General features: G+C 38.1%; 1 protein-coding gene across 8 annotated transcripts in view; it reads left to right on the plus strand.

The window, feature by feature from the left end:
* MCTP1 (multiple C2 and transmembrane domain containing 1) overlaps positions 1-27,048 on the plus strand; it is a 557,812-nt gene that overhangs the window by 291,762 nt on the left and 239,002 nt on the right. For all 8 annotated transcript variants that reach the window (XM_018050030.1, XM_018050036.1, XM_018050032.1 and 5 more), the window contains exons 3-5: positions 8,048-8,190; positions 17,264-17,343; positions 22,090-22,195. In XM_018050030.1, coding sequence (XP_017905519.1) covers positions 8,048-8,190; positions 17,264-17,343; positions 22,090-22,195 — 329 coding nt within the window. The remainder of the gene's footprint in view (positions 1-8,047; positions 8,191-17,263; positions 17,344-22,089; positions 22,196-27,048) is intronic.

The following is a 27,048-nucleotide window of genomic DNA, read 5'->3' on the forward strand; positions in this document are numbered from 1 at the left end:
TTTCTTCTTTTTCTTCATCTTTCTCCTCCTTTTCTTTCTCCTTTCTTATAAAGACAGAGTTTTGATTTCACATTGTTTTTTATTTGAAGTAGGCATTACTGCACAACTACAGCCCCCAAAACAGGAAGAGCTGTTTCTGTTTCATTACACACTAGGTTTGGGATAAGACTGATTTAAACTTGTGAACCAGGAGGCTCATTTATTCTGAAAATGAAAAACAAGAGACTCATTCCTAGGTGGCTGTTTACATTTTAAACAGCTTCACACAGTTTTAGGGAAAGGAAGCCTGCCACCGTGTGTATGCTGTGTTTACTGCTACACAAAAGGGGGCCCATTCAGATCAGGTTTAGTTCTATGTTGGACTTAAACTACAGTATAGGCTAAATAATCACACAAAATATTGAAGGGCCACATAGACGTCCTGATTCAAAAACAAAATAAAAACCGTAGCTGAGGGACATGTTTTTATTTACTATATGAGGGAACATTATACAAACCATCTAATTCCTCTTTTTCAAACAATTTGATCCTAGGGTTCAGATGTATACAATTAAAATTCTCTAGGTCTAAAATACTCTAGACCTTTTAAAGCTTAGAATTTAAAGTTATAAGATAAAATAATAATACTTTAAAATAAAATTTTCTGAAGTTAATGCTATGTGATTAAATGAATGCATGAAAGGGTTTTCTTGAATATGGTATTAATAATCATAAAATTTGAATTGTAGGGTTAACACTTCTTAGATTCTTCTCCTGCATTTGTTTACCCTGTTTCCATTGTATTATCACAATAAAAAAGATTGTAATGAGGATCACAGTCCAACTTATAATAACAAAGTGCGTGTTGCTGGAAAATGCCTGCGAGCCACCAAGTGTGCGGTAGTGATGCCTTTGAAGAGCAGAACCACAGGCTTCCCAGTAATTTGACGACTGTTGGTGCCACCTTGTGGTTGAGTGCAATATTGCAACAAAACAGTACTGGCGCTTGAATTTAATGTCTGAGTTTTTTGAACCAACAAACTAAATCCTTTATTGTGTATGTGTGTTAATATATTTATTAAGGATTAAACACAAGTTAATGGCTTGGGTTTACTTGGAGCTTTATTGTAATAAAATGACTTCAGTTCGCTGGGAAGTTTATGACAATAAAAGAACCCTCAAAACATGTGAAACTTCCTCATATATGAAATGTAATAAAGAAGCATTTCCCAAGGAGAGATCAGGGATTATTAGTCCTGAAAGATACTCTCAAGAAGACTAGACTCTATGGTCAAAGAAGTCTGGTAAATGCCACCTGTCATATCCCCTCTTTTAACTGCTGAGGACCCGGGTTCAATCCCTGGTCAGAGAACTTAGATCTTATAAACCGTACCAGTCAAAAACGATAATAATAATTCTAAAAAAAAAAAAAGCTATAGAAAAGTAATCTCTTTAATTTTGTTTCAAACCAGCATTTTCCAAATATGCTTGACCACAGAATTCTTTCTTAAAATACAAATAACATCTGTTAATACTACCAGGTAATAAACTGATTACCTTCTAGCATAAAAGATTAGAGCATTAGGTGCAAATCTCTTACTGAAGCTAAATTGAAAGAATGATGTCCCCAGTTCTGTGTTGGAATGACAGGCTGAAGGTCTTGCACTTGAAATTAAGCACTCTTATGTTACTGAAGGTCCCGTCAGTTACAATGACAAATTAAACAATGAGAAATTTCTTAAGGAATTTGACTATTAAAAATTATTGAATTTTAATAGTAGCACCCAGAAGCCTCTGAATGATGGCTGGAAAAGGAGCAGTGTAGCAGATTTTATTCTGTGGAGTCAAAATACAGCGGGGAAAGTCAGGTAACTGACTCACCATTTGTTCTGCGCCCAGAGCTGTTTTCCTATACTTATGACTCTGAGGTTTGCTAATATATTTACCGTCTCCAATCTAAGTTCAGTTCAGTTCAGTCGCTCAGTCGTGTCTGACTCTTTGCAACCCCATGAACCGCAGCATGCCAGGCCTCTCTGTCCATCACCAACTGCCAGAGTTTGTCCATTGAGTTGGTGATGCCATCCAATCATCTCATCTTCTGTCGTCCCCTTCTCCTGCCTTCAATCTTTCCCAGCATCAGGGGCTTTTCCAGTGAGTCAGCTCTTCGCATGGGGTGGCCAAAGTATTGGAGTTTCAGCTTCAACATCAGTCCTTCCGATGAACACCCAGGACTGATCTCCTTTAGGAAGGACTGGTTGGATCTCCTTGCAGTCCAAGGGACTCTCAAGAGTCTTCTCCAACACCACAGTTCAAAAGCATCAATTCTTCGGCGCTCAGCTTTCTTTATAGCCTAACACTCACATCCATACATGACCACTGGAAAAACCATAGCCTTGACTAGATGGACCTATGTTGGCAAAGTAATATCTCTACTTTTTAATATCCAAGTTATCCTGTGGCCAAAGCCACACATTTATGAAATATTTCACCATCATAATATCTTTTCAGAGTCCCTTAAAACAGCCTTTCTCTCTGTCTTGTGCCAATCCCTGAGATCTTTGTGCCTTTCATAGACTCAAAAATCTGTCCCTAAACCTTCACCCTTAGACCGACTCTTGCTATCTAAATTGTTATTTCTTCAGGCCATTGGATATTTACTGCCTCAAGTGGCATCACGGATGTTATACCAAGCATGGAAAATGTTAGGAAGTGGCCTAATGTAACAGTTAAAGTCAAGCCCCAGCATCCTAGCTGTGTGACTTTGGGGGAATCTACTTGTTCCACGCTGTGGTTTCTACAGCTATCAGCCAGATAACATACTCACCTTACACTTGTGAGGTGAGTATGTTATCTGTGACATAGTAAGTGTTCAATAACTGGAGTCATCTAGATTCTCTTTTGTAATTTAAGTTCTGCCCTCAAGACTTGCAGGATTCTAGAAACTGGTTGTCCCTAGCTCTAAGGGGATTTTGACAGCATAGACAGTGGTTGAGGAAAACGTTTCCAGCGAGCAGTAAGAAACAGATTACGTCTGAAAAAGATTTAAGTGTGAGTATATAGGCTTCTGTGCTGAATCATCCACTATGTCAGTTGTTTACATAATAGCTAAATAAAATAGTGTGAGATACTAATATCATTAACAGTTGAGAACCACAAGGCCAACTTCCTTAAAATAAGTTTCCTTGTATAAGGCTTATTCATACTTTTTTGGACCAGAGAAATACAAGATTGTTGTATCATGAAGGCAGTGAATGGTTTGTGATCAAGTTACAGGAAAAGCTTTGAGTGGACTGGGCTCCCGATTTCAAATCCAACCTGGTACAACCTTTCCAAAAGTTTTCTTATGTCTAGGATGGAGACAGCAGACTCCCAGGGACCTTAGGGGGATTAAAACAAGTATGAGTTTTAGATGCCAGTTTTATAGACCAATAAGCTACTACTTGTCAATGTTAGTATTATTCATAGAATCTAAATGCTTATTCAACATTGTTACATATTAATTCTATGATGGTGTTTTAGAGTTAAGAGAAATATGGATGTTCAGGTTTCCTAAAAAGTTGAGTAGGGAGAGCACTGGACTTAGCGTCTAAAGTCTAGATTTGCCTTTCATCCTGTTACTTGCTAGCTTCTTATGTGATTTGGTGCAAGTCACACTGAATCCCAAATTGTCTCTCACCTGCAATCTAAGTGGATAACATGCTTTCACCAACTTCACAGGGTCATCATGAGGAAGTACTGAACAGTACTCTGTACACTGGAAGCTCTATAGTTATTCATTTACTCATTCATTGAACAAATTCTTCCTGAGTGCCTGCTCCATCCCAGACACTGTGTCCTGTGCTGGGACAGAGTCCTCCCCTCATGGGGGTTATAGCCAATGGAAAAATTCCTACAATAATCCAGTCAGTTAAGTTCAGTCACTCAGTCGTGTCCGACTTTTTGTGACCCCATGAACCACAGCACACCAGGCCTCCCTGTCCATCACCAACTCCCGGAGTCCACCCAAACCCATGTCCATTGAGTCGATGATGCCATCCAACCATCTCAGCCTCTGTCGTCCCCTTCTCCTCCTGCCCTCAATATTTCCCAGTATTGGGGTCTTTTCCAATGAGTCACCTCTTCGCGTCAGATGGCCAAAGGATTGGAGTTTCAGCTTCAACATCAGTCCTTCCAATGAATATTCAGGACTGATCTCCTTTAGGATGGACTGGTTGGATCTCCTTGCTGTCCAAGGGACTCTCAAGAGTCTTCTCCAATACCGCAGTTCAAAAGCATCAATTCTTCGGTGCTCAGCTTTCTTTATAGTCCAACTCTCACATCCATACATGAACACTGGAAAAGCCATAGCCTTGATTAGATGGACCTTTATTGCCAAAGTAATGTCTCTGCTTTTTAATATGCTGTCTAGGTGGGTCATAACTTTCCTTCCAAGGAGTAAGCATCTTTTAATTTCATGGCTGCAGTCACCATCTGCAGTGGTTTTGGAGCCCAGAAAAATAAAGTCAGCCACTGTTTCCCCATCTATTTGCCATAAAGTGATGGGACCAGATGCCATGATCTTAGTTTTCTGAATGTTGAACTTTAAGCCAACATTTTTACACTCCTCTTTCACCTTCATCAAGAGCCTCTTTAGTTTTTCTTCACTTTCTGCCATAAGGGTGGTGTCATCTGCATATCTGAGGTTATTGATATTTTTCCCAGCAATCTTGATTCCAGCTTGTGCTTCATCCAGCCCAGCGTTTCTCATGATGTACTCTGCATATAAGTTAAATAAGGCAGATAACAATATACAGCCTTGACGTACTCCTTTTCCTATTTGGAACCAGTCTATTGTTCCATGTCCAGTTCTAACTGTTGCTTCCTGACCTGCATGCAGGTTCATTAACCCATAAGTAGCGTAATGATCAGTACTACTACACGAGAGAACAAATGCCAGGAGAAAGTAACGAAGAAACCTGTTTCTGATTGGGATGTTGAGCAAAACATCCTTTAGCAAATTATATTTTTTATCTAAGACCTGAAAGATAGTGAGTATCTATCAGGCAAAACAAGAGGGGGAAGAGAATAGGAAGGAGGGGCTTTTTAAGCAGAGAAGCTGGTTGGAAGATGCTAAGACTGAAAGCAGACAAGAACTTCTAGCAAGAGGACGGCTGGGACAGAGTGGAGGCCAAAAATGAAGTTGGAAGGATGGTAAGTTCTGTATGCCAGGTTAGAGATTTGGGGTCTTATTATAGGTGTGGTTGAAAGGTGTTGAGATGTGTAAAGCAAAGAAGGGAGGAATTAAATCTGCATTTTTAAAAGGTCAGTCTGCCCAAAGTACAGAGAGTTCATGCAGGACCCAGAAGCATGGAGAGCCCAGTTGGGAAGTTATTACAGCTGCATAGCAAGGAAACTGTGGTAGCTTATCAAGGATGGAGACACAGAAGACAGATTCGTGGTGTATTTTGGAGGAGAATTAACTGGACTTGGTGGTGATCCTGGATGGAGAACGAGGTATGGAGAATGATTTCTCAGCGTCTTGCTGGAGGAAATGTCAAATAGTAGAGCCCTTAACCCCCATGATAAAGCCTGAGGGAGGGGCACCCTGAGCAGGAGAGGGTCCAGGCCCATTAAAGTGCTAACATGGGGATGTCTGTGAGGTATCCAAGTGGAGGTGACCGAAGTCAGCAGGAGGAGGGGTCTGCCACCCACACCAAGTCATCCAGCTGCTCACCACATACTGATGAGGACCAACAATATGTCTGAGCTTGTACTTAAGTGCTGGAGGTTTAAAAACCAGTGTTACAAATGGCTGTGATCTTACAGAGCTTATTATATTCTAGTAACTGGTAGTAGTTGCACAGGTGATTGTTAAAGTCAAAGGCAATAACTTGATCTAGAGCATGGCTGAGAAAATTCAGATGGATGCAGGGGTGTTACTATCCCTCAAATTATATGCTGTAACTCTTCCAATCCCCAGGGTGCTCAGCCTGGAGCCCCACTCATATTTTTCTTTAAATCATGTAGACCATAGTTATCAGCTATAGTTTCAGGTTGGACAAAACAGAAAGAATGAAACAAGATTTTATTCTAAGGGAGACAGATCTTGTATAAAGATTTATTTTCTGAGGATGAAGATTGTCACTGTAATTGTTTCCTTGGTGATGGTCCTGATTTACCTTTTCTAGGCTGGGAATCGCTGCGTTAAAAAATAACCATTTTTTCCCTTAATTTATTTATTTTTAATTGAAGCATAATTACAATATTGGGTTGGATTTCTGCCATACATCACCATGGGTCAGCCGTATTAAACATTGTGGTCACACTGACTCCCTTAAAGGATGCATTGTGACACATTACTATTAGGCCTGTATTTACATTAAAAACATTTTTTTTTAATCTGTCTTGCTGTCAAAATGGGAATATCAAAATGGGAAATTGGGATCATTGTTCTATTGAACCCAGGTCTAGGCATACAAAAACAAGGCCTTATATTTGTATGGGGGATGTGGAGAGTTTTGAGGGAGCCCCCAAATGATTATGTAAGAAAAACCAAATTCCATAAGGCAGTCTTTATATTTAGCATAGGTATTTACATGTCATGGAGGTGAGTAGAGTGTTGAGGAGGAATATAGGTTGGCAGTTTTAAATATGTTGTTATTTAGTTGCTTAAGTCATGTCTGACTCTTTGTGACTCCATGGACTAACCCACCAGGCTCCTCTGTGGGATTTTCAGGCAAGAATACTGGAGTGGGTTGCCACTTCCTTATCCAAGGTGATTTAAGTATATCAATATCATAACTGTCATACCTAACACTTGCATAGTAGTTTATAATTTTCTGAGGCCCACTCATATTTTTCCTTAAATTATGTAGACCATAGTTATCAACTATAGTTTCAGGTTGGACAAAACAGAAAGAATGAAACAGGATTTTATTCTAAGGGAGACAGATCTTGTGTAAAGAATTATTTCCTGAGGATGAAGATTGTCACTGTAATGGTTTCCTTGGTGATGTTCCTGATTTACCTTTTCTAGGAATCCTTAATAACAGCATAGACTCATTAGATGAGATTGGCCTCACTCATCAGTCAAATGAGAAATGGTATAAATACGTATGAAAGTATATATAGGCCCTTCCCTCTTGCAGATGAAGCAAAGAAAAAGCACTGATGTTAGAATCAGACAGCCTTGGTTGTAATCCTGACTCCGTCTCTTGCTTGTTGCATACCCATGGGCAGCTTATGTGACGCCTCTTCCTTCATCTTTAGAGGGAGCTCGGGAAGTGTTAAGGGATAATATGAAGTTTCAAGATGATTTAATAATCATTTGTCTCCTACATCCTGCAGCTTTCCTGTGAGACCTCCATCCTTCCCTAATATTCTAAAATTGAATCTTATGAACAAGAGAGAATATGGGACCAAGGATAAAATTGAAGCCCAATTTAAGACTCACCTTTTCCTAAACCCATTGAAGTGAAGTGAAGTCACTCAGTTGTGTTGGACTCTTTATGACCCCATGGACTGTAGCCTACCAGGCTCCTTAGTCCATGGGATTTTCCGGGCAAGAGTACCGAAGTAGGTTACCATTTCCTTCTCCAGGAGATCTTACCGACCCAGGGATCAAACCCGGGTCTCCCGCATTGTAGGCGGACGCTTTACTGTCTGAGCTACCAGGGAAGCCAATTAGTCTAGTGTAAATTTTTAGCAGCATTTATAAGTCTAAAACTAGTTAAGTCAGCTGAAATCATAGACCATCTTTTTTATAGTTGACCAGATGAAACGTCAGATTAATCTCTATGATTTAAATTAAATTAATATAAGAAGCACGCTATGGAGTTTTTACATACCAGGACAGGGTTACAATATTAAGATCAGAAAATATGATAATAATAATAGTATTTATTAATCTTTACTGTCACTTCAATATTTAAGGGGACATTTAGGAAAACACACTTAATCTTTATTTCCCATTTGATAAGCTTTATTTAAATTTTACTCTTTTAACTACTTTGTGGTGTCTAGATGAGCTATTGCCTTGCTACTGTAGAAAAGCACAATTAATGTGGATTGATCTGTGTCTCTTTAACAGGGACAAGTGATCCATACGTGAAGTTTAAAATTGGAAGAAAAGAAGTTTTTAGAAGTAAAATAATACACAAGAACCTCAATCCTGTGTGGGAGGAGAAAGCTTGCCTTCTTGTTGATCATCTTAGGGAACCATTATATATAAAGGTGAGCAATTTCTTTGTTTTTTACTAATGTAATCTGATGCAGAAACTCTCATTTAATGTTTTTTTAATCATGTCTCTCTGTCTGATAAGTTTTTCCACCAGAGATATATTCTGCTATACTCAATTCTAATCTGTTGGTGATGAGAGAGAATGAGCTATATTCACCAGGAGGAGTTCATGGGAGCACTTTTCTTCCAGACAGTTCTATTTCCAGTCATTTTTAGGAGGACTATAAAGTTCATCTCCTGCTGCTTGGTGCAGTTAATGAATTTAACACACTTTGGGATCATATAAAAACAAGTCTTCATGTAATAGAGCAAGAATAAAATCTTGCACAGAACACAGTCTTTGTGTTTAAGAATTATTTTAACATCAGGGGTCTACCATTCCTGGCTGCAAACAAAATGTTTTACTTGGAAGGTGAGGAAGTTAAAGATAATAGAGGGAGAAAGACGCCTGTCTCTATTACACTATCAAAGATGCAAAAAAAGAGTATTTCCTCTCATTTGATGTAGTTTTGAAAAAAGAGAAAGAAGAATTTATGGAAAGAGTTAACCGTAATTCCTCATTTTACTTTCAAATAAGGAAAAAATAACTGACTTCCCTTTAATTCATATCTCTGGATACTTATTTTCTTTTTGGCTCCTATGTTCTGACTATCCATCCAGTGACCAAACCTTTTTCTACTTTGACCACATCACATGCCCCACCTTTTTCTCACACTAGCCCCAAATCTCACAGGAGCCCTTCTTCAACAATCAACACTTGTGTTGATTCCAGTCATTTCTCTTTTCCACAAACAGGGAAAAAGAATCAAGATGCTATTAAAATTATAGCAGGACAGTGTATAAAGTCGATGACAAGAGAATCTCCAAGTATAGAGTTAATAAATTTCTAGAAGTCATTATGGCGTGAACAGACCTATATTTGCATAAGAAATAAACCTGTGTTTGCATAAGAAACTGTCTCAAGTGGACGTTGGTTAAAGGAAATCTGTTGCACAGAATTAGTTTACTCTCTTTTAGCAATCATTATATGATGACCTGCGTATTCATGGCCAACGCTCCCCCCACTGAAGGGAAGACCTCGATGGTCAGAAATGTTAGAGAGAAAGAAATGTCTACATGAGAAAAATACCCTTACAATACATAGCTGGGATAAGGGATCAAAAAGAAATTTTGGAAAAGATAAGTGGGATGTAAGGAAGTTTTTTTGTAGGGAGGTTTAGAAGAAATAAGTTAGAGCATCTGTAACCATAAAGGAAATGGATAAGAAAGGAGAGCAGAGTTAATAAGGAAAGCACTGGATTGCTGGCATCTCGTTTAATGTCCCTTAAAAGAAAAGTTATGGAAGAAAGGGATTAATTTCTAGGACCTGTTTGTTTAATGGGATATTCCCCTATGACAGAACCATGTGGAGCGCCACTCTTTAAAAGGGTCGCAAATGAACAGCCAGGCATTACATTAAATAATGCCTAGTCCCTCTGCTGTTCCTTTGTGTTGGAGAACAAGGATTCATTTATGTAGAAATCCAGATGTCGAATGTGTATTTCAAAATGAATATTATAATAGGCTCAAAAGCAAACAAAAATCTGCAGTACACAGAAAAAATGGTGGCAAAAAAATTTGGTTTGAGAGAGTAAGAATATATACTTATACGCGCTGAAAATAGACACAGTAACACTGCTTAGAGACCACAAGGCCTGGTTAATGACACGTTGGGAGCAAAGAAGCTGGGAGAGAAAATGCAAGGGTTGTTTTTGTTTTTACCACTTTGAGCACAGCACAGCTCAAAGCATGGATCAAGCTAAGGACCATATAACAAGTCTTGTCCCAAATTATTTCTTAGTAAGTTTTAAGGGCCCTAAAAGAATGTCGTGCCATAAACCAGTGACCCTCAATCCTGACTGTACATCAGAATTATCCCTAAAATTTTAAAGAATCTAGGGATCCAAGTCTCTCCCCCAAAGGTTCTGATTCAGGACCTCTGAGTTGGAGTCCAGGCTTCTGTTTCTGAAAATGTATTGCTATGTATAGAATATTTAAATGTATAGATAAATAAATTTAAACTGTATCGATAGAATTTAAAATTTTAAATGTATAGATAAATAAACTCGATCAGAATAAGGCATTTCTTGTTCTGAACTCACTTGAGAATGAAAAGGGGTATTACTCAGTCCCAATCAGCTTCTACCTAATATTACCTAATGTTTCCAACTCATGGAGCAGAGGGTCTAAAAATGTATTTCTTTGTATAGAAACAAAATGTATTCTGTTTCTGTGATGTAATGTTTGAGGAGGGAGACACTTTTCTAGACATTTGAATGGAAACACCTAAATAGTTGGAAAGGAAATATTTCACAACCATAAACAGTAGAGGACCCACACAAAATTATTTCAGAGTTAGATGTTTGTATTATCTTACGTGCTTTGTCTTGAATGGTTCAAAAATATTTCCTAAGTGCATGAATCAAGAATCTCAATTGTTTTACACTCTCAGACATAAATCACAGCAGGATCCTCTATGATCCACCTCCCAGAATTCTGGAAATAAAAGCAAAAATAAACAAATGGGATCTAATTAAAATTAAAAGCTTCTGTACAACAAAGGAAAATATAAGCAAGGTGAAAAGACAGCCTTCTGAATGGGAGAAAATAATAGCAACTGAAACAACTGACAAACAACTAATCTCAAAAATATACAAGCAACTTCTGCAGCTCAATTCCAGAAAAATAAACGACCCAATCAAAAAATGGGCCAAAGAACTAAGTAGACATTTCTCCAAAGAAGACATACGGATGGCTAACAAACACATGAAAAGATGTTCAACATCACTCATTATTAGAGAAATGCAAATCAAAACCACAATGAGGTACCACTTCACACCAGTCAGAATGGCTGCGATCCAAAAATCTGCAAGCAATAAATGCTGGAGAGGGTGTGGAGAAAAGGGAACCCTCCTACACTGTTGGTGGGAATGCAAACTAGTACAGCCACTATGGAGAACAGTGTGGAGATTCCTTAAAAAATTGCAAATAGAACTACCTTATGACCCAGCAATCCCACTTCTGGGCATACACACCGAGGAAACCAGAATTGAAAGAGACACATGTACCCCAATGTTCATCGCAGCACTGTTTACAATAGCCAGGACATGGAAACAACCTAGATGTCCATCAGCAGATGAATGGATAAGAAAGCTGTGGTACATATACACAATGGAGTATTACTCAGCCATTAAAAAGAATTCATTTGAATCAGTTCTGATGAGATGGGTGAAACTGGAGCCAATTATACAGAGTGAAGTAAGCCAGAAAGAAAAACACCAATACAGTATACTAACACATATATATGGAATTTAGGAAGATGGCAATGACGACCCTGTATGCAAGACAGGAAATAAGACACAGATGTGTATACCAGACTTTTGGACTCAGAGGGAGAGGGAGAGGGTGGGATGATTTGGGAGAATGGGAATTATAACATGTATACTGTCATGTAAGAATTGAATCGCCAGTCCATGTCTGACATAGGGTGCAGCTTGCTTGGGGCTGGTGCATGGGGATGACCCAGAGAGATGTTGTGGGGAGGGAGGTGGGAGGGGGGTTCATGTTTGGGAACGCATGTAAGAATTAAAGATTTTAAAATTTAAAAAAAATAAAAAATTAAAAAAAAAAAAAGTCAGCTTCAAAAAAAAAAAAAAAAAGAATCTCAATTGTTTTAGACAAAAAATAAATAGTAAAGCAAAACATGGCTGTTCAGTTCAGTCTCTCAGTCATGTCCAACTCTTTGCAACCCCATGAACCGCAGCACGCCAGGCCGCCCTGTCCGTCACCAACTCCTGGAGTCCACCCAAACCCATGTCCATCGAGTCGATGATGCCATCCAACCATCTCAGCCTCTGTCATCCCCTTCTCCTTCTGCCCTCAATCTTTCCCAGCATCAGGGTCTTTTCCAGTGAGTCAGCTCTTTGCGTCAGGTGGCCAAAGGATTGGAGTTTCATCTTCAACATCAGTCCTTCCAATGAACACCCAGGACAGATCTCCCTTAGGATGGACTGGTTGGATCTCCTTGCAGTCCAAGGGACTCTCAAGAGTCTTCTCCAACACCGCAGTTCAAAAGCATCAATTCTTCGGCACTCAGCTTTCTTTATAGTCCAACTCTCACATCCATACATGACTACAGGAAAAACCGTAGCCTTTACTAGATGGACATTTGCTAGCAAAGTAATGTCTCTGCTTTTTAATATGCTGTCTAGGTTGGTCATAACTTTCCTTTCAAGGAGTAAGCGTCTTTTAATTTCATGGCTGCAGTCACCATCTGCAGTGATTTTGGAGCCCAGAAAAATAGAGTCAGCCATTGTTTCTACTGTTTCCCCATCTATCTGCCGTGAAGTGATGGGACCAGATGCCATGATCTTCATTTTCTGAATGTTGAGCTTTAAGCCAACTTTTTCACTCTCCTCTTTCACTTTCATCAAGAGCATCTTTAGTTCTTCACTTTCTGCCATAAAGGTGGTGTCATCTGCATATCTGAGGTTATTGATATTTCTCCCGGCAATCTTGATTCCAGCTTGTGCTTCCTCCAGCCCAGCATTTCTCGTGATGTACTCTGCATATAAGTTAAATAAGCAGGGTGACAATATACAGACTTAACGTACTCCTTTTCCTATTTGGAACCAGTCTGCTGTTCCATGTCCAGTTCTAACTGTTGCTTCCTGACCTGCATACAGATTTCTCAAGAGGCAGGTGAGGTGTTTTGTTTTTAACTTATGGATAAAGACCATGTGAAGGTATTGAGTCTTAGAAAGATGGAATCTGCAGTCACAGCTTCATCATAATACTAACTACCATTTATAGAGCACAGTACTCTTGCCTGGAAAATCCCATGGGCGGAGGAGCCTGGTGGGCTGCAGTCCATGGGGTCGCTAAGAGTCGGACACAACTGAGCGACTTCACTTTCACTTTTCACTTTCATGCACTGGAGGAAGAAATGGCAGCCCACTCCAGTGTTCTTGCCTGGAGAATCCCAGGGATGGGGGAGCCTGATGGGCTGCCATCTATGGGGTCACACAGAGTTGGACATGACTGAAGTGACGCAGCAGCAACAGCAGCAGCAGCAGTGCTAATTGCCAGACCTACATTGTCTCATGTAATCCTTTCAATAACCCTGTGAGTAACTCTTCTCACCTCCATTTTACAGGTAAATGAGGCTCCCAGAGATGAAGGGTTTGCTTAAGTCCTCCCAGCAATTAAGCAGCATAGCTTCTGTTTTCCATTAGAGATAACCAGTTGCAATGGCCACAGTTAGGTTTTGTTTATCTTATAACGTCAGTTTTATGACTTGAAGTTTAATTATTCTTATATAGTGAAATGGTTGTTTTGAAACTGCCTGGGTGTGAAATGCATCATAGACATACTTGTATGGGTAGCATCTTATATCTTGGGCAAAGGGTACCTGGGTACCTATGTGAGCTGAGTACCTTTCCGTTTCCTATTCCCATTATGTCTTCTTGCTTCACTCACATGCCACTCTCTCTCACTGTCTTCCTAAGCATCTTACATAAAATAGTTCCCATCACTCCTGTTCCCTCCAATATTTTTCTCCGTGGCACTTACCACCACCTAACACCGTTTTTATTGTCTGCAGCCCATCGTATATTAAGGATCCCTCCTTTTATTTTCTTCACTGCTGTATTTCTAGTGCCTTAAGCAGTATTTGGCACATTGCAGGTGCCCATCAAATGTTTTCCAAGTAAATGAATGAATCAATGTATGAATCATTTGAACCACCCTGAATATAAACTCCCCTGAAGTCATAATTACCTATGAACATTTCATTCATTTAAGCTAATAAATTGCCATTCCTATTGAAGCCAGTGTGAGTTGAGTTTTCTGTTACTTGTACCCAAAAACATTTTAACTGATGCATTTCCTAATCCAGTTTCCATAGAAAACAATTGAATCAAGATGATAAATAAACTCATTGATCAGAATAAAGCATTTCTTGTTCTGAACTCGCTTGAGAATGAAGAGAGGTGTTACTCAGTCCCAATCAGCTTCTACCTAATATTACCTAATGTTTCCAACTCATGGAGCAGAGGGTCTGTGAAAGCAAGGATCCCTTATAAATTGTTCACATTTGAATTCCCAGTGCTTTACCCAGAGTGGGTGCCCAAATTATATTTGTTCAATTTAAAGATGTTCTGTGTCTGAAATCCATTACAAGAGGTAACTCTGACTTCTTCCTAGTCCTGGCATTTGGGGGCAATTAAAATAAATATTTGAAGCTTTGGATTCCTTATCTGACAAATGGAAGCAATGCTTTTTACACTGAGTTGTAAAGAGTGAAATTTATTAATAAAAATCCATATGATGTGTTTAAGGCAGTGCCTTATACATGGTAAATGTTGGATAAACATTAACCGTCATTAACTGTGCTTATTGCATTGGGAGTAATTTTCTTATTTCATCTCTCTCCTATGCTCTGTATTTTCTGACATTTCACCTAGAGCAATAAACTGACATAAATTGACAAATACTTTGTAGAGCTTGGCTGCAAATTCCATTGCTAACGGTTTCATTAACGAATGGATTCTGGTGTTTGCATTCTTCCCCATGTTAATGCTTTTGCTGATTAATAGGAATTGAGAACTAATGTAAACATCTAGCATTAGGATGGTAGAATAGACCCTCCCCATGAGACTAAACAGAGTTTGAATGTTGACTCTCCCATCTGAGCTGTCTATACTGATCAAGTCACTGGATTCGCAGCTTTCCACATTATATGTGTAGATGTTCCCCAGGTGTTCTTATGGGTTATAGGTTGCTGTAATCTCCCCAGGATTTTAATCCTTAGGCTGATACAATTAGAAGAGATTGCACAAGAGAGATTTCTCTAATTTTGGTGTAAATTTTATGTTGTAAAATAAACTACTGCAGCCGTTTGCACATACCAAGGTGTCAGTTGCATAAGATATGCCACTGAGCGGATGGCTAAAGCTCAGAAGTGTAATTGATCGAGGAGAATATTTATTGCAGGAGTGCTGCACTTTCTACAACAAATGTACTCCTGAAAGGTTGTATGTAAATCAAATGACTATAAATTGAATAATTTAAAAGGCATTAGAGGAGCTTATAACTTAAATAAATCCCTTGTGACTCTTCCAATTTAAGAAGCCCTTTGTAATGCAAAGTATGTATTTTTTGTTTAAATATCAATTTTCTACACGTTAAGTTTGTTTGAATTGCGGTATACATATATTACTAGAGGGAAAGAGAAAGTAACTGATGCAGGATTTCTGTATATACTATTCCCTCTGCTTAGAGCTTTCTAGCTAGTGTGTCAAGAATTGGGCAGAACAGCACTGACCAGTGGATTCTCACAGCCTGGAGAGTGCAATGGTCTGGCTCATCCTTTCAAGAGCAGACTTACATGTTTATGCTCATTTACAGTCTGCAATACAGTGATTTTCCATTTGAAAAGGTCAGGCACACAGCTCTAAACTTCATCTACCAGCATTTTTTCAGTCTTCAAAGCTTTCCCTGATCTCCAATGTACTTTTTTTTCTATTTTGTACCCTGTTCTTGTCTTTACAACAGTTATTAAAATTAGTGATTGTAACACCTGGGCACTTCCTTGACTATCATCTGTCTCTCTCGCTGAACTATAAGCACTGACAATTCACCACAGTTTACTGAGTGCCTAGCACATTGTCTGGCACATAATAAGTATTTAATATATGTTGGCTGAGGAATTTTGTGAGTAAGAAAATGTTTGTGTGTGTTAGTTGCTCAGTCATGCCCAACTCTGCAACCCCATGAACTGTAGCCCACCAGGCTCCTCTGTCCATGGGATTCTTCAGGCAAGGATACTGGAGTGGGTTGCCTTTCCTTCTTCAGGGATCACACCTGGGTCTCCTGCATTGCAGGCAGATTCTTTACCATCTGAGCCACCAGGGAAGCCCAGGAAAATGTTTAAATGGATGGAAATTAGCCAGCTCTCATTTATTTAGAGTTCTTTGAAAATGGCCCTGTCTGATCTAGCTCTGCGTTCTCTGCCCATCTTCCCTCCAGTCTCCATCTTTCTCAATTTGCTTCAGCCCCGCTGGCTACTGGCTGATTCTTGAACATGCTAATCACTTGCCATTCTAGTGGCTTAATCCTTCTCATCATTGCAGGCTCTACACAAACACACTTCCTCTGAGAGGCCTTCCTGGACTCCCATATAAAGTATCAGCTCCCAACATACTCCCTTACGCTTTTGTCTCCATGGTGCTCCTGGCAGAACTCAACATAGCTATTCAGGTTTTTATTGACACTCCCAGCTGTGAAACGTAGGATCCAGAAGGTTAAGCACATTGCTTGTCTTGTTCATCATAGTATGAACGTGAACCATGAAAGGTACAAAAGAGACACATGATTTTGACAGAAGAAATACAACCTTTTCTTTTTCTATTTACTGATATTAGATACACTAATATTATCCCTGAATAATTGCTTGTATCAATAAAAACAATTTAAGCATAGTATAAATTTATAAAGTGCTATAGTCATAATATCTTAGTGTTTACTTACTGTATATGCTTAAAACAACATTGTCCTAGAATGTCAGAGAATATGTCTTCAATGACCTGAAAAAAATACAGAAATTGGAGTCCTGTATTCATCACCTACAGCCCATTATGAAAGACATATTTGTTAAATTCATACCAACTCAGTTTACCTTTCAGTAACACTAATACACCTTCTATAATGAGGAGTAAATATTCTTAGCCTGTGGTTCCCACATTTTTGACGATTTACTATATTTTATTTGATTTTGTTATTCTTCTTCTGTAAAATTCTATTTTATTTTAAATCAGTAATTTAGTTACAAAATTAAATGGAATTTAATGTTTTAATGTTTTGTGAGACCTTAGCATTTCAAAACAGAAAAACAAAATTTTAGAAATAAATCTGAGGAAATTGTATTGACTTTGGTGGCATAGAAAAATTATTTTATAATGAAGGTGTTTTCATTTAAGGTTTATATTAGAATTGTTCATAATAATGTCTGTGTCTTTGGCTCCCTAGGTGTTTGACTATGACTTTGGACTGCAGGATGACTTTATGGGCTCAGCCTTTCTGGATCTCACACAATTGGAGTTAAACAGGTAACTTTTGCACTGTTGTAATCACTATACCTTGTTGTGAAGCTAGACCTTTGCAACAGAAAATGTCAACAGATCTAGGTTCTAGTTGCTATTCTGTCAAGCATGGTTGTGAGTCTTCATACTAGCCAGCCTTTGTCAAGTATATCTTTCTCACTTACTCAGTGGAAATAATAGCATCTTCCCGCACTATCTCATTGACAACAACTATTCAGCAAAAAAATTCTTAAGACACCTACTTTGTTTTCCAGAATGTGCCGAGAACCAGGAATCTAGACTGACACATTCTTCGCTCTCACATTGCTGGTGTGGTTGTAGTGAGGCGTGAAGAAGATTATACATGTTAATCATAATCATTAATTTAAGAATGAAGCTACCATTTGATATTGATTGGTATTGATTAATATACCATGGGTCCTAGCTCCATCAGTAAAACATCTGCCTGCAGTGCAGGAGACCTGGGTTTGATTCCTGGGTTGGGAAGATCCCCTGGAGAAGGAAATGGCAACCCACTCCAGTATCTTGCCTGGAGAATCCCATGGGCAGAGGACCCTGATGGGCTACAGTCCATGGGATCGTAAGACTCAGACACAACCTAGAGACTAAAACACCACCACAGAAGAAAAAGTAGATTTTCAAAGGGCTAAAGTAGTGTTGAAATGGGCTGCAAAGGAAGCAGTGAACTCATCTTTAGTGGTTTTAGAGATGTTTTAGATGATCGTATATATCATATAGGAGGAATAGTGAAAAGCAGGAAAGCAGAGCAGTGGGCCAGATCACTACTTTATACTTTACATGTAAATGAAATAAATAGTAGAACCCTTATGTGTTACTGTCTGAGCATGATGGCAGCTAATTGGTCTTCCAATGTCATTTGTGCCTCATGCTGGACAAAAGAGCAGCCTTTTCCTTACTTCCTACATGTCCTTCATTCTACCCCAGAATCTAGCGCAGGCCATTACTCAATTTACTCAGTGGTGGCTGGCTCTCTGCCTCCCCATGCCTGTCCTTGAAGGTGTTGTATGTGGTCAATTATCATGAAACACCTCCAGCTAGAATGGGCTGTACTACTCCTCTCCAGAAGCCACAGTTATTTTCTCCCTAGACCCTGAATAATGATCTGCAAATTACTAACATAAAGCAAAATCTTCTCTTTTTTGCTCTTAAATATAAATTATTGCTGAAAAATATTTTAACTAGAAATAAATGGGGATGGTTAAAAAAGAAATTCAAAGATTATACATAAGCATTTGATGTTTACTTTGCCACATTCATTATTTTATGAATTGAGTGGACTATTCCCTCCCCTCCCAACAAATTAAACGTTAAGTTACCACTTTAAAAACATCACATGTTCATGTCTGTCATTGCATTCTGTGTATAGAAATCAGCAGCTTTTGGGTATAGGCAGATGGATAGCAATAGCAGCCATATAAATACTCAGGCTGCTGTATAATGCATTAAGGTATTATTTTGAAAAGTGAAAGTGAACTCGCTCAGTCGTGTCCAACTCTTAGCGATCCCATGGATTGCAGCCTACCAGGCTCCTCCATCCATGGAATTTTCCAGGCAAGAGTACTGGAGTGGGGTGCCATTGTTTTTGAAGAAAACGATAATCATCATAAAGCAATTGCAAATATTCTCAAATCTTTATCATGTAATCATTATAGAAATGTAATTAAGATTTTGCTGTTAATATTTTAATGTAAGCATTATTATAGGAAAATGATCCAAATAAAATTGTAACCCCATGTAAAGACATGTGTGTATACATATGTGTATGTAATGTGTGTATGTACAAATATGTATTATACACATGTATAATATAGTGATGAATGTGCATTTGTTAAAAGGATCAAGTTGTTACTCTCAAACCATGATTAGTTATAACTAAAATTAATATTGGAACAATTTGCATCACAGCTCTTATAATTTATGTATATTAACTGTTTGCTTGGTTCCTTATGCTTCAGTTAAAACCTCTCACATCAAAAAACCATCCAAATTTCTCACAGCATCATTCCTTGAATCAGTGAATTAAGAATCATGTGAAAGAGTAGCCTAGGATTGTAAAATCTTAGCATTGGAAAGTAGCTGTGGTTCCCCCAAATTGCTTGGGCACATTTGTAAATATATAGATTTCCAGACTCCAGGCTGGATCTGCAGAACCAGAGTCATCATGGGTAGAGTTCAGAATCATGCTCTTTTTAAAAGCTTCCAAGTTGATTCTAAAGTGCAGTCAGGATTGGAAGTTTTTATTTGGACCACCTTTCCCATCAAGCCCTTTCCCCAAGACTAGAATCTGGCTGTATCATTCACTAAAACTTAAGCTCCATGAAGACAAGTGTCTTATATTTGGTCTTAACCTCTGATATTTACCCAGAACCTAGTACAGTGTTCATTTCCTGTTTTGTGAGTTAAATGAATAAATGATTGAACAACCAAAGGAACATTCCTAATTTGCCAGCATTTCAAGATTCAAGTTTGATGCTAAATGTTCTACAGTCACTTAGGTTTATGGAGGACATGAACCCTTTTTTTCAGTATTAATTAAAATATGGAAACAAGATATTACCTATACATTGTCAGTTGAAGGTATATTTTGCATTATTTTCCAAAAGTTATTATGGGTAATATTCAGTAATTCATAATCTCTTTCTCAGAGATACTTTTCTAATTCTGAAGCCTTCTGAGTATTGATCACCTCTTTTAAGTGTTGGTTTCCTTGAATTTCTGAACCTAAACAGTATTTACGCATAGGTTTAAATAGCCAAAAATAGAAGCATTATTTTAAGTATTAGTAGCTCAGTCAGTAAACAATCTGCCTGCAGTGCAGGAGACGTGGGTTCGATGCCTGGGTCGGGAAGATCTCCTGGAGAAGGAAGTGGCAACCCACTCCATTATTCTTGCCTGGAGAATCCCATGGACAGAGAAGCCTGGCAGGCTACAGTCCATGGGGTCGCAAGGGTCAGACACATCTTAGCGACTAAACCACCACTATTCATTGTTTTAAAGTATGTTTATAATGTATATCGGGCAAACTATATATTTTCCTCCTCTCCCACTCATCTGTTTACTTTAATTATTCTCTACCTAGAAGGGTGGGGTGGGTGGGGGTTGGACGAAGGCTCAAAAGGGAGGGAATATACATATACTTAGAGCTGATTCACGTTGTTGTACGGCAGAAACCAACACAACTTGTAAAGCAGTTATCCTTCAATTAAAAATAAATTTAAAAAAATCATACTCCTGGTTTAAAAAAAAATTCTGAAGAACTAAAAGGAAGGTAGAGGTCAATAAATGACCCTCATTTAGTTGTTGGACTCAAATTTGTAGAAAATAGCTACTATTGCTTTCTGTGTGTTTAAGAGCTCATAGAGATGTACCTTACAGTTTTCTCAGTACTTCTTGTACTTTCTTGGCCTTTCCAATAACTCCATGACATTTTAGAACCCCATGAAGGACTGAAACTTAGGTGTGTGAATCCAGTTATCCATTTGGCCCATGATTTTATTGGATAACTTAATATGTTGATGGTATTTTAATAACAACAAAAACTATACCAGGAAATTAAAGGAAGGCAAAATTACTTTTCTTCTTAAAAATAATAAATTGTTGATATAAGATATACTTTGGCTTATTCATTTAATGACTGTTTCTAACCTTTTAAAAATTATATATATTTTTTTTTTTTAATTGAAGCATAGTTGACATGCAATATAGGTTTCAGGTATACAACGTTGTGGTTTGACATTTATAAGCATTACAAAATGATTCCAATAAACGTAGTAACCATCTTTCATCATACCAAGTGATTACAACATTGCTGAGTATATTTTCTATGCTGTACATTACATCCCCTGTATTTATTTAATGACTGGAAGTTTATGTATCTTAATCCCCTTCGTCTATTTGATCTGTTCCCCTGCTCCCTCCCTTCCGGCAACCGTTTGTTCTGTGTATCTGTGAGTCTTTCTCTTTTGTTTTGTTTGTGATTCAGCCTCTAACTGAAATCATGTAGTATTTGTCTTTGTGTGACTTATTTCACTTAGCTTAATGCCCTCCGAGTCCATCCATACTGTTGCAAATGGCAAGATTTCGTTATTGTTATGGCCGAGTAGCATTCTTTTGTGTGTGCATACCACATCTTATTCATCCATTCATCTGTTGGTGGAGCCTTTGGTTGCTTCCATACCTTGGCTATTGTGAACAATGCTGCAATAAACATAGGGGTACCTGTATCTCTTCCAATTAGCATTTTTGTTTTCTTTGGATAGATACCCAGGCAGGAGTGGAACTGCTTGATCATCTGGTAGTTCTATTTATAATTATTTGTGGAATCTCCATACCATTTTCCATAGTGGCCTCGCCAATTTAAATTTCCACTAACGGCGTACAAGCGTTTCTTTTTCTCAACAATCTCACCAACAGTTATTTGTTGCTTCTTTGGTATCTCATTGTATTTTGATTTGTATTTCCCTAATAATTAGTGATTTTTGAGCATTGTTTTATGTGTCTGTTGGCCATGTGCATGTCCCTTCTTGCAGACATGTCTATTTAGGTCCTCTGCCCATTTTTAAATCCAATTGCTTGGGGTTTTTGGATATTCAATTATACGAGTTCTTTACACATTTTGGGTGTTAAACCCTTATTGGATGTTACCATTTGCAACTATCTTTTCTCATTCAGTAGATTGCCTTTTGCTGCTGGTTTCCTGCATGCTCAATATCTTAACATTTTATATCATAGGCCCACGGATGTGACCTTAACACTGAAAGATCCCCATTATCCTGACCATGATCTTGGAATCATTTTGCTCTCAGTCGTCCTTACCCCTAAAGAAGGAGAACACGTGGTAAGTTCCCGCAGAGTCTGGTTGTAGCTTCCTTGCTCCCACTTGTTTGAATGTTGTGAGCCTTCTCTGAACACAGAGATAATATTAAAGAGAAGCAGCCTAAGAAAGTCTGGCCTTTTCTTTGTTTCTATGGGTATCTTGTGTATCAGCAGTCTAGGTGTATTGTGTCTTTTGAATTCAAATTTCTTATTCTGTTCTCTAGGTCAGGACCTCTTACTGTAAATAAGAGACACATTTGCATCTTTTACCATAATTTTATTTTCCAATTTCAGACATGTTATATTGTAGCGAACAGTAGTATTCACTCAGGGATTATATTTACTGGTGAATTGAATCTTTTGAATTCCACCTAGAGAAATCCAGACCCTACTGTTTTGATTGTGCTGTCAAATGTACCATAACAAGGAAAATGAGGTGAAATTACAATAGAAATGCTGCTTTCTGGTATTTGTTTGATGAATGATAAGTGAGTACTTGTCATCTTCTTGGTGGGCTTCCAATATTGGCAGTACCAATTTTCTAGCCTTGGCTGTCTGTACTTCCTTGCACACCATGCCACTATGAGAAACTGACAAGAGATACAGAAACTCCAGCACTGTTGCAATGACGGTAAAAAATATATATATAAGCAGGTTTAACCTGCATCGATATGCTTGCCAGTACACTTTCTGCCACAATTTACCAAAGATTATTTATTAGACTCAGGGTACTTTCATGTACTAATAGCTATTCTCATTAATCCTGATTGTAACACATTTTAAGAGTAGACATATTTAATAATTTTTAGGCAAATTTAAAAAATTTTTCAGCAATGTGTGTATTGCTGTCTTAAAATATTGCATGATTAAAGTTGGTATATGTTTTCTGCTGGAAAGGTATTAATATTAGTGGCATTTTCCCCTAGATTGTAAGTAAATATAGTGAGTTACAGTTTCAGATTAGGAAGTGTTTTAAACTCATTGAGAAACTCACCTTTACAGTGTACTTTTCTCTATCCTTTCTAAAAATTAAACAATGAGCACACCTATTCATATATAATATTTGTTAAGTATGATTTAAGTCTCTATCCTTTATTCAGTGAAGAAGAAAATTTTCTTTTTGAACAATTGCTATCTAATAATAGCTACATTGAGAACTTAGCATGGTAAAAGAATGTATGTATCTTCATAGGCACAGTCTTGTGTGGGCAAATGAAAGGGTAGGTGACGTTTTTTCATAGCGAACATTTGGAAATAAAAGCTCATCATTCTGAAAGTCACCAATTCAGAATATAATATTTCACCCAGTATAAACCAAGGAGTTTATCTGGCTAGTCCATACACAGGAATAAAGTATAAGTATTAGTTTATTTCTTTATTCAAATTAACCTGATATTCATCAGGAACCTACTATGAGCTAAATCCTATGCTAGACCCTTGAGCGTCCCTGCTGGCTCAGTGGTAAAGAATCTGCCTGCAAATGCAGGAGACACAGGTTTGATCGCTGGGTTGGAAAGATCTCCTCGAAAAGGAAATGGCAACCCCTTCCAGTGTTCTTGCCTGGGAAATCCCGCGGACAGAGAAGCCTGGCAGACTACAGCCCGTGGGGTTGCTAAAGAGTCAGGCACAACTTAGCAACTAAAACAGCAACAACATGCTAGACCTTTAGGATTCAGTAGAACTGAAATGCAGTGGAGAGCTCAGAAATCAAATGATCCCAGAAGGAAATGTAAAATGACAGCTGTTTTAAGTGCCATGAAAGAGAAGTGACGTGCTTCTGTAGAGAAAATAGAGGTGAATTTGTTCTAGTCATGGGAACAGCGTTCTCTAAAGAAGTCAAATGAGACACAAGGTCTGAAGTGCAAATAGGAGTTGATAAAAGCAAAAAACAAAGAAACACACAGAAACAGAGGAGGTGTTTGAAGCAGAAGAAATAGCACAGGCAAAGGCTCTATAGCTAGGGAAACCAAGCGGCACTCCAAGAACTGAAAGAGTATTGGAGCTTAGAGAAGGGTGGAAGCAGACTGTGGGAGATCCTAGTGAATGATGACAGTGAAAGGGAGGCACCCAGACTGCGTTAGGACTGTTAGCCACGTTAAAATTCGTGATCTTTCCCCAAAGAGCAACGGGGAGCCATTGAGAAGTCTGTAAATGGGAAGTGGCATAATTATATTTGCCTTTTGTTGTGTAGCTACACTGTAGAAAAGAGACGAAAGAGTAAGAATGGATGTTTGGAGACCATCTAGGAAGCTGTTTTAAAAATTCTGGTAAGAAATGATGGAGATTTGGATTAGAGTTGTCCTACATAGAGATGGAAGGAAATGAAAAAGTTTATCTATCAGCGGTGAAATCAACAAAACTTGGTGACAGAATATTCTTGTTTGGTGATGCTTTGTTACTTTAATGAAAGACAACACTTCATAAATGAAAATGCCCAAATGCCTGAGATCTTAGGTGTCCCCAGAACATCCAAACTTGCAGTATTACTGAGGATCCAAATATATACAGCTGTTTTAGTTATTTGGGTGACTTCATGATGAAGGGTCTGCTGATTTTCTACATTAAAAGAATATTTAGTAAACACTCGAACATCAGACTAAGGGTTTAAGGGATCAAATTGGTATCAAGAGACTTTATGATTAAGCAGCTGAATTGTTCTAAATTACTCAGAAATATAGCACAGGTAAAGTAGTTCCAGAAATTAGTTTTTCTTCAACAATTCTTGCAAAAATCCTTCCATCTCCATTGCTGCTCAAACATATTTAGGCACCATTTCTTTCTAATTAGGAAAAATCATTTTAGAATATAACAGTGCCTGGTTACTTATCATCAGTGGTTTATCAAACGTGAATAGGAAAGGAAACAGGTAGGGTAGACAAAACTGTTAACATATCAGAAACCTGGTATTGTGAAGTATCTTTTCTTCATTTTCCTTTCTCCTTATTGTATCTGTCCAGCCACATTTGCCCTTAACATGAAGAATTCTTCCTGAAATCTTTATGCCATTTTCTTGATTCAGATCTCTTTGGCTAACTTAGTTTTTTGGAAGAAATCTTTTACTGCCAAGTATTTTTCATTTGTTGCCTTACTTTAGACCTCCAAATAGCACTAGATTGTTTCTGCTGCAGCAACTGAAAACCAATGTCTTTTTTCCCTTCCCATTTTGGATGCTCTGTCCTCTGCACCAGAGAAGCAAGTGGCTTATCAGCACCCAGTGCCTCAGAAAAGGCACAGATGGCCTCTGGCTGGTAAAGCCCCTCTTGACCTCAGCAATACCCGAGAAGCAGAGAGAAGGGAAACCTGGAGGACCTGGTCCTCCTTGTAGATGGACCGATAGCTGGGAGCTTGGAGTTGGTTATTGAGAAGCAGCTGGGTTAGGGGCAGGGGAGGAAGCATGAAAGGTCCCCTATAGGAAATTCTATTAGGATCTCCAATATCCTGGCTAGTCTGATTCCTAGACTGGGCTTGCATATGCTTTGCATGATGAAAATTTCTGTCAAAGACACATGAATTAGTACTTCCCCCCTTTCGTTTATTTTAGTCTATATAGAGAAGTTCTAGAGCTGTTTATTAATTACTGTCTCTAAAATTGGTAAGCGACCCTAGTTGGGAGATTTTGAACCTCTGAATAAATGTCATTTGTAGGCATCTGTTGAATAAAACCACTTATTGGCCACCTGTATACGTTATGCTAAGTTGTATATCTCCTTCTTTATTCTTCTTTTAAGTGTTCAGTGACCCCTGGCTATTTCTCTAACATGGAAATGGAAACTCCTGAGGAAGGCTTTAATCGTCTCCAACAAGGGAACACACATTCCCTCACTTGTAACCTTTGTCCCAGCAAAATATAAACTCCTACACAGCTCACCTCCTCTCAAGTCCAAGCTTTCTCCAACATGCGTTTTCCTACCTAAAATATACTTCTACATACTGTACTTCACCTTGCCTCCATCCTCTAGTCTGTCCCTCCTGGTTTAAGAAATAATAATTTATAAGTATTAACAGATATTTAAAATTACTGTTTCTGCTTACCTTTCTTACGATGAGTCCTCTTAGGACCTAGTCCAGCTCTCTGTATCTGGTTGATTTTCAGTAGGCTGTAAATGAATCTCAAGGAGGATTTGATAGAATGCCTCAAAGGTTCAAGGGAAAGTATTTTAAGTTTCCTCCTTCAATATTCAAATCCCTGAGGTTGTCACAAACAATATTGGAAATGATTTAATGTTTCTTTGGAACTCTTAAATTTTATATTAATGATAATCTGATTAAAATCAGTCTACACTGCTCGTCTCGAGATTTCTAATGATGACAGTGAATTAGAAGCACATCACTGTATTTTCTTCATTTGGTAACATGCCTAGCATTGGCTAAATATATTTACCTGGAATACATTAGAAATTTCTTGGTTAAAAGCAACTAAATTATCCAGTGTACCTTCAAAATAAATATTTAATATGCCTGAAATATATATTGTATTGCTGCAATGAAAATGACTTGCTGAACTTTCACAAATTACCTAACAATAGATCTTATTTAGAGAAATTCAAATGCATAATGTAGTAAACCAGAATCAGTTTAGTAAATGCTTCATAATTCCATTTAATATTCAGAATGATGCATAGGGAAGGAACAGAGGATGATTTTGCATTGACCTTCTCACAGCAAAATTACGAGTTCTGTTCTCTTTGATTATTACCTCAGAAATGGTCTATTTTAAGCTTTTGGAACTTAAGCCTTAGTTCAAAAAGCACATGTTTATCCTTATGCCTGGGTTTATAAAACTTATCTAAATATTTTATATGGATTCACATGGAGAATGGAGAGTATGAGTTTCAAGAGCCATTGACAAATAAATCCTAACCATCAGATAGGAAA

The sequence above is a fragment of the Capra hircus genome, chromosome 7 (assembly GCF_001704415.2).
Source record: "Capra hircus breed San Clemente chromosome 7, ASM170441v1, whole genome shotgun sequence".
Lineage (NCBI taxonomy): Eukaryota > Metazoa > Chordata > Mammalia > Artiodactyla > Bovidae > Capra > Capra hircus.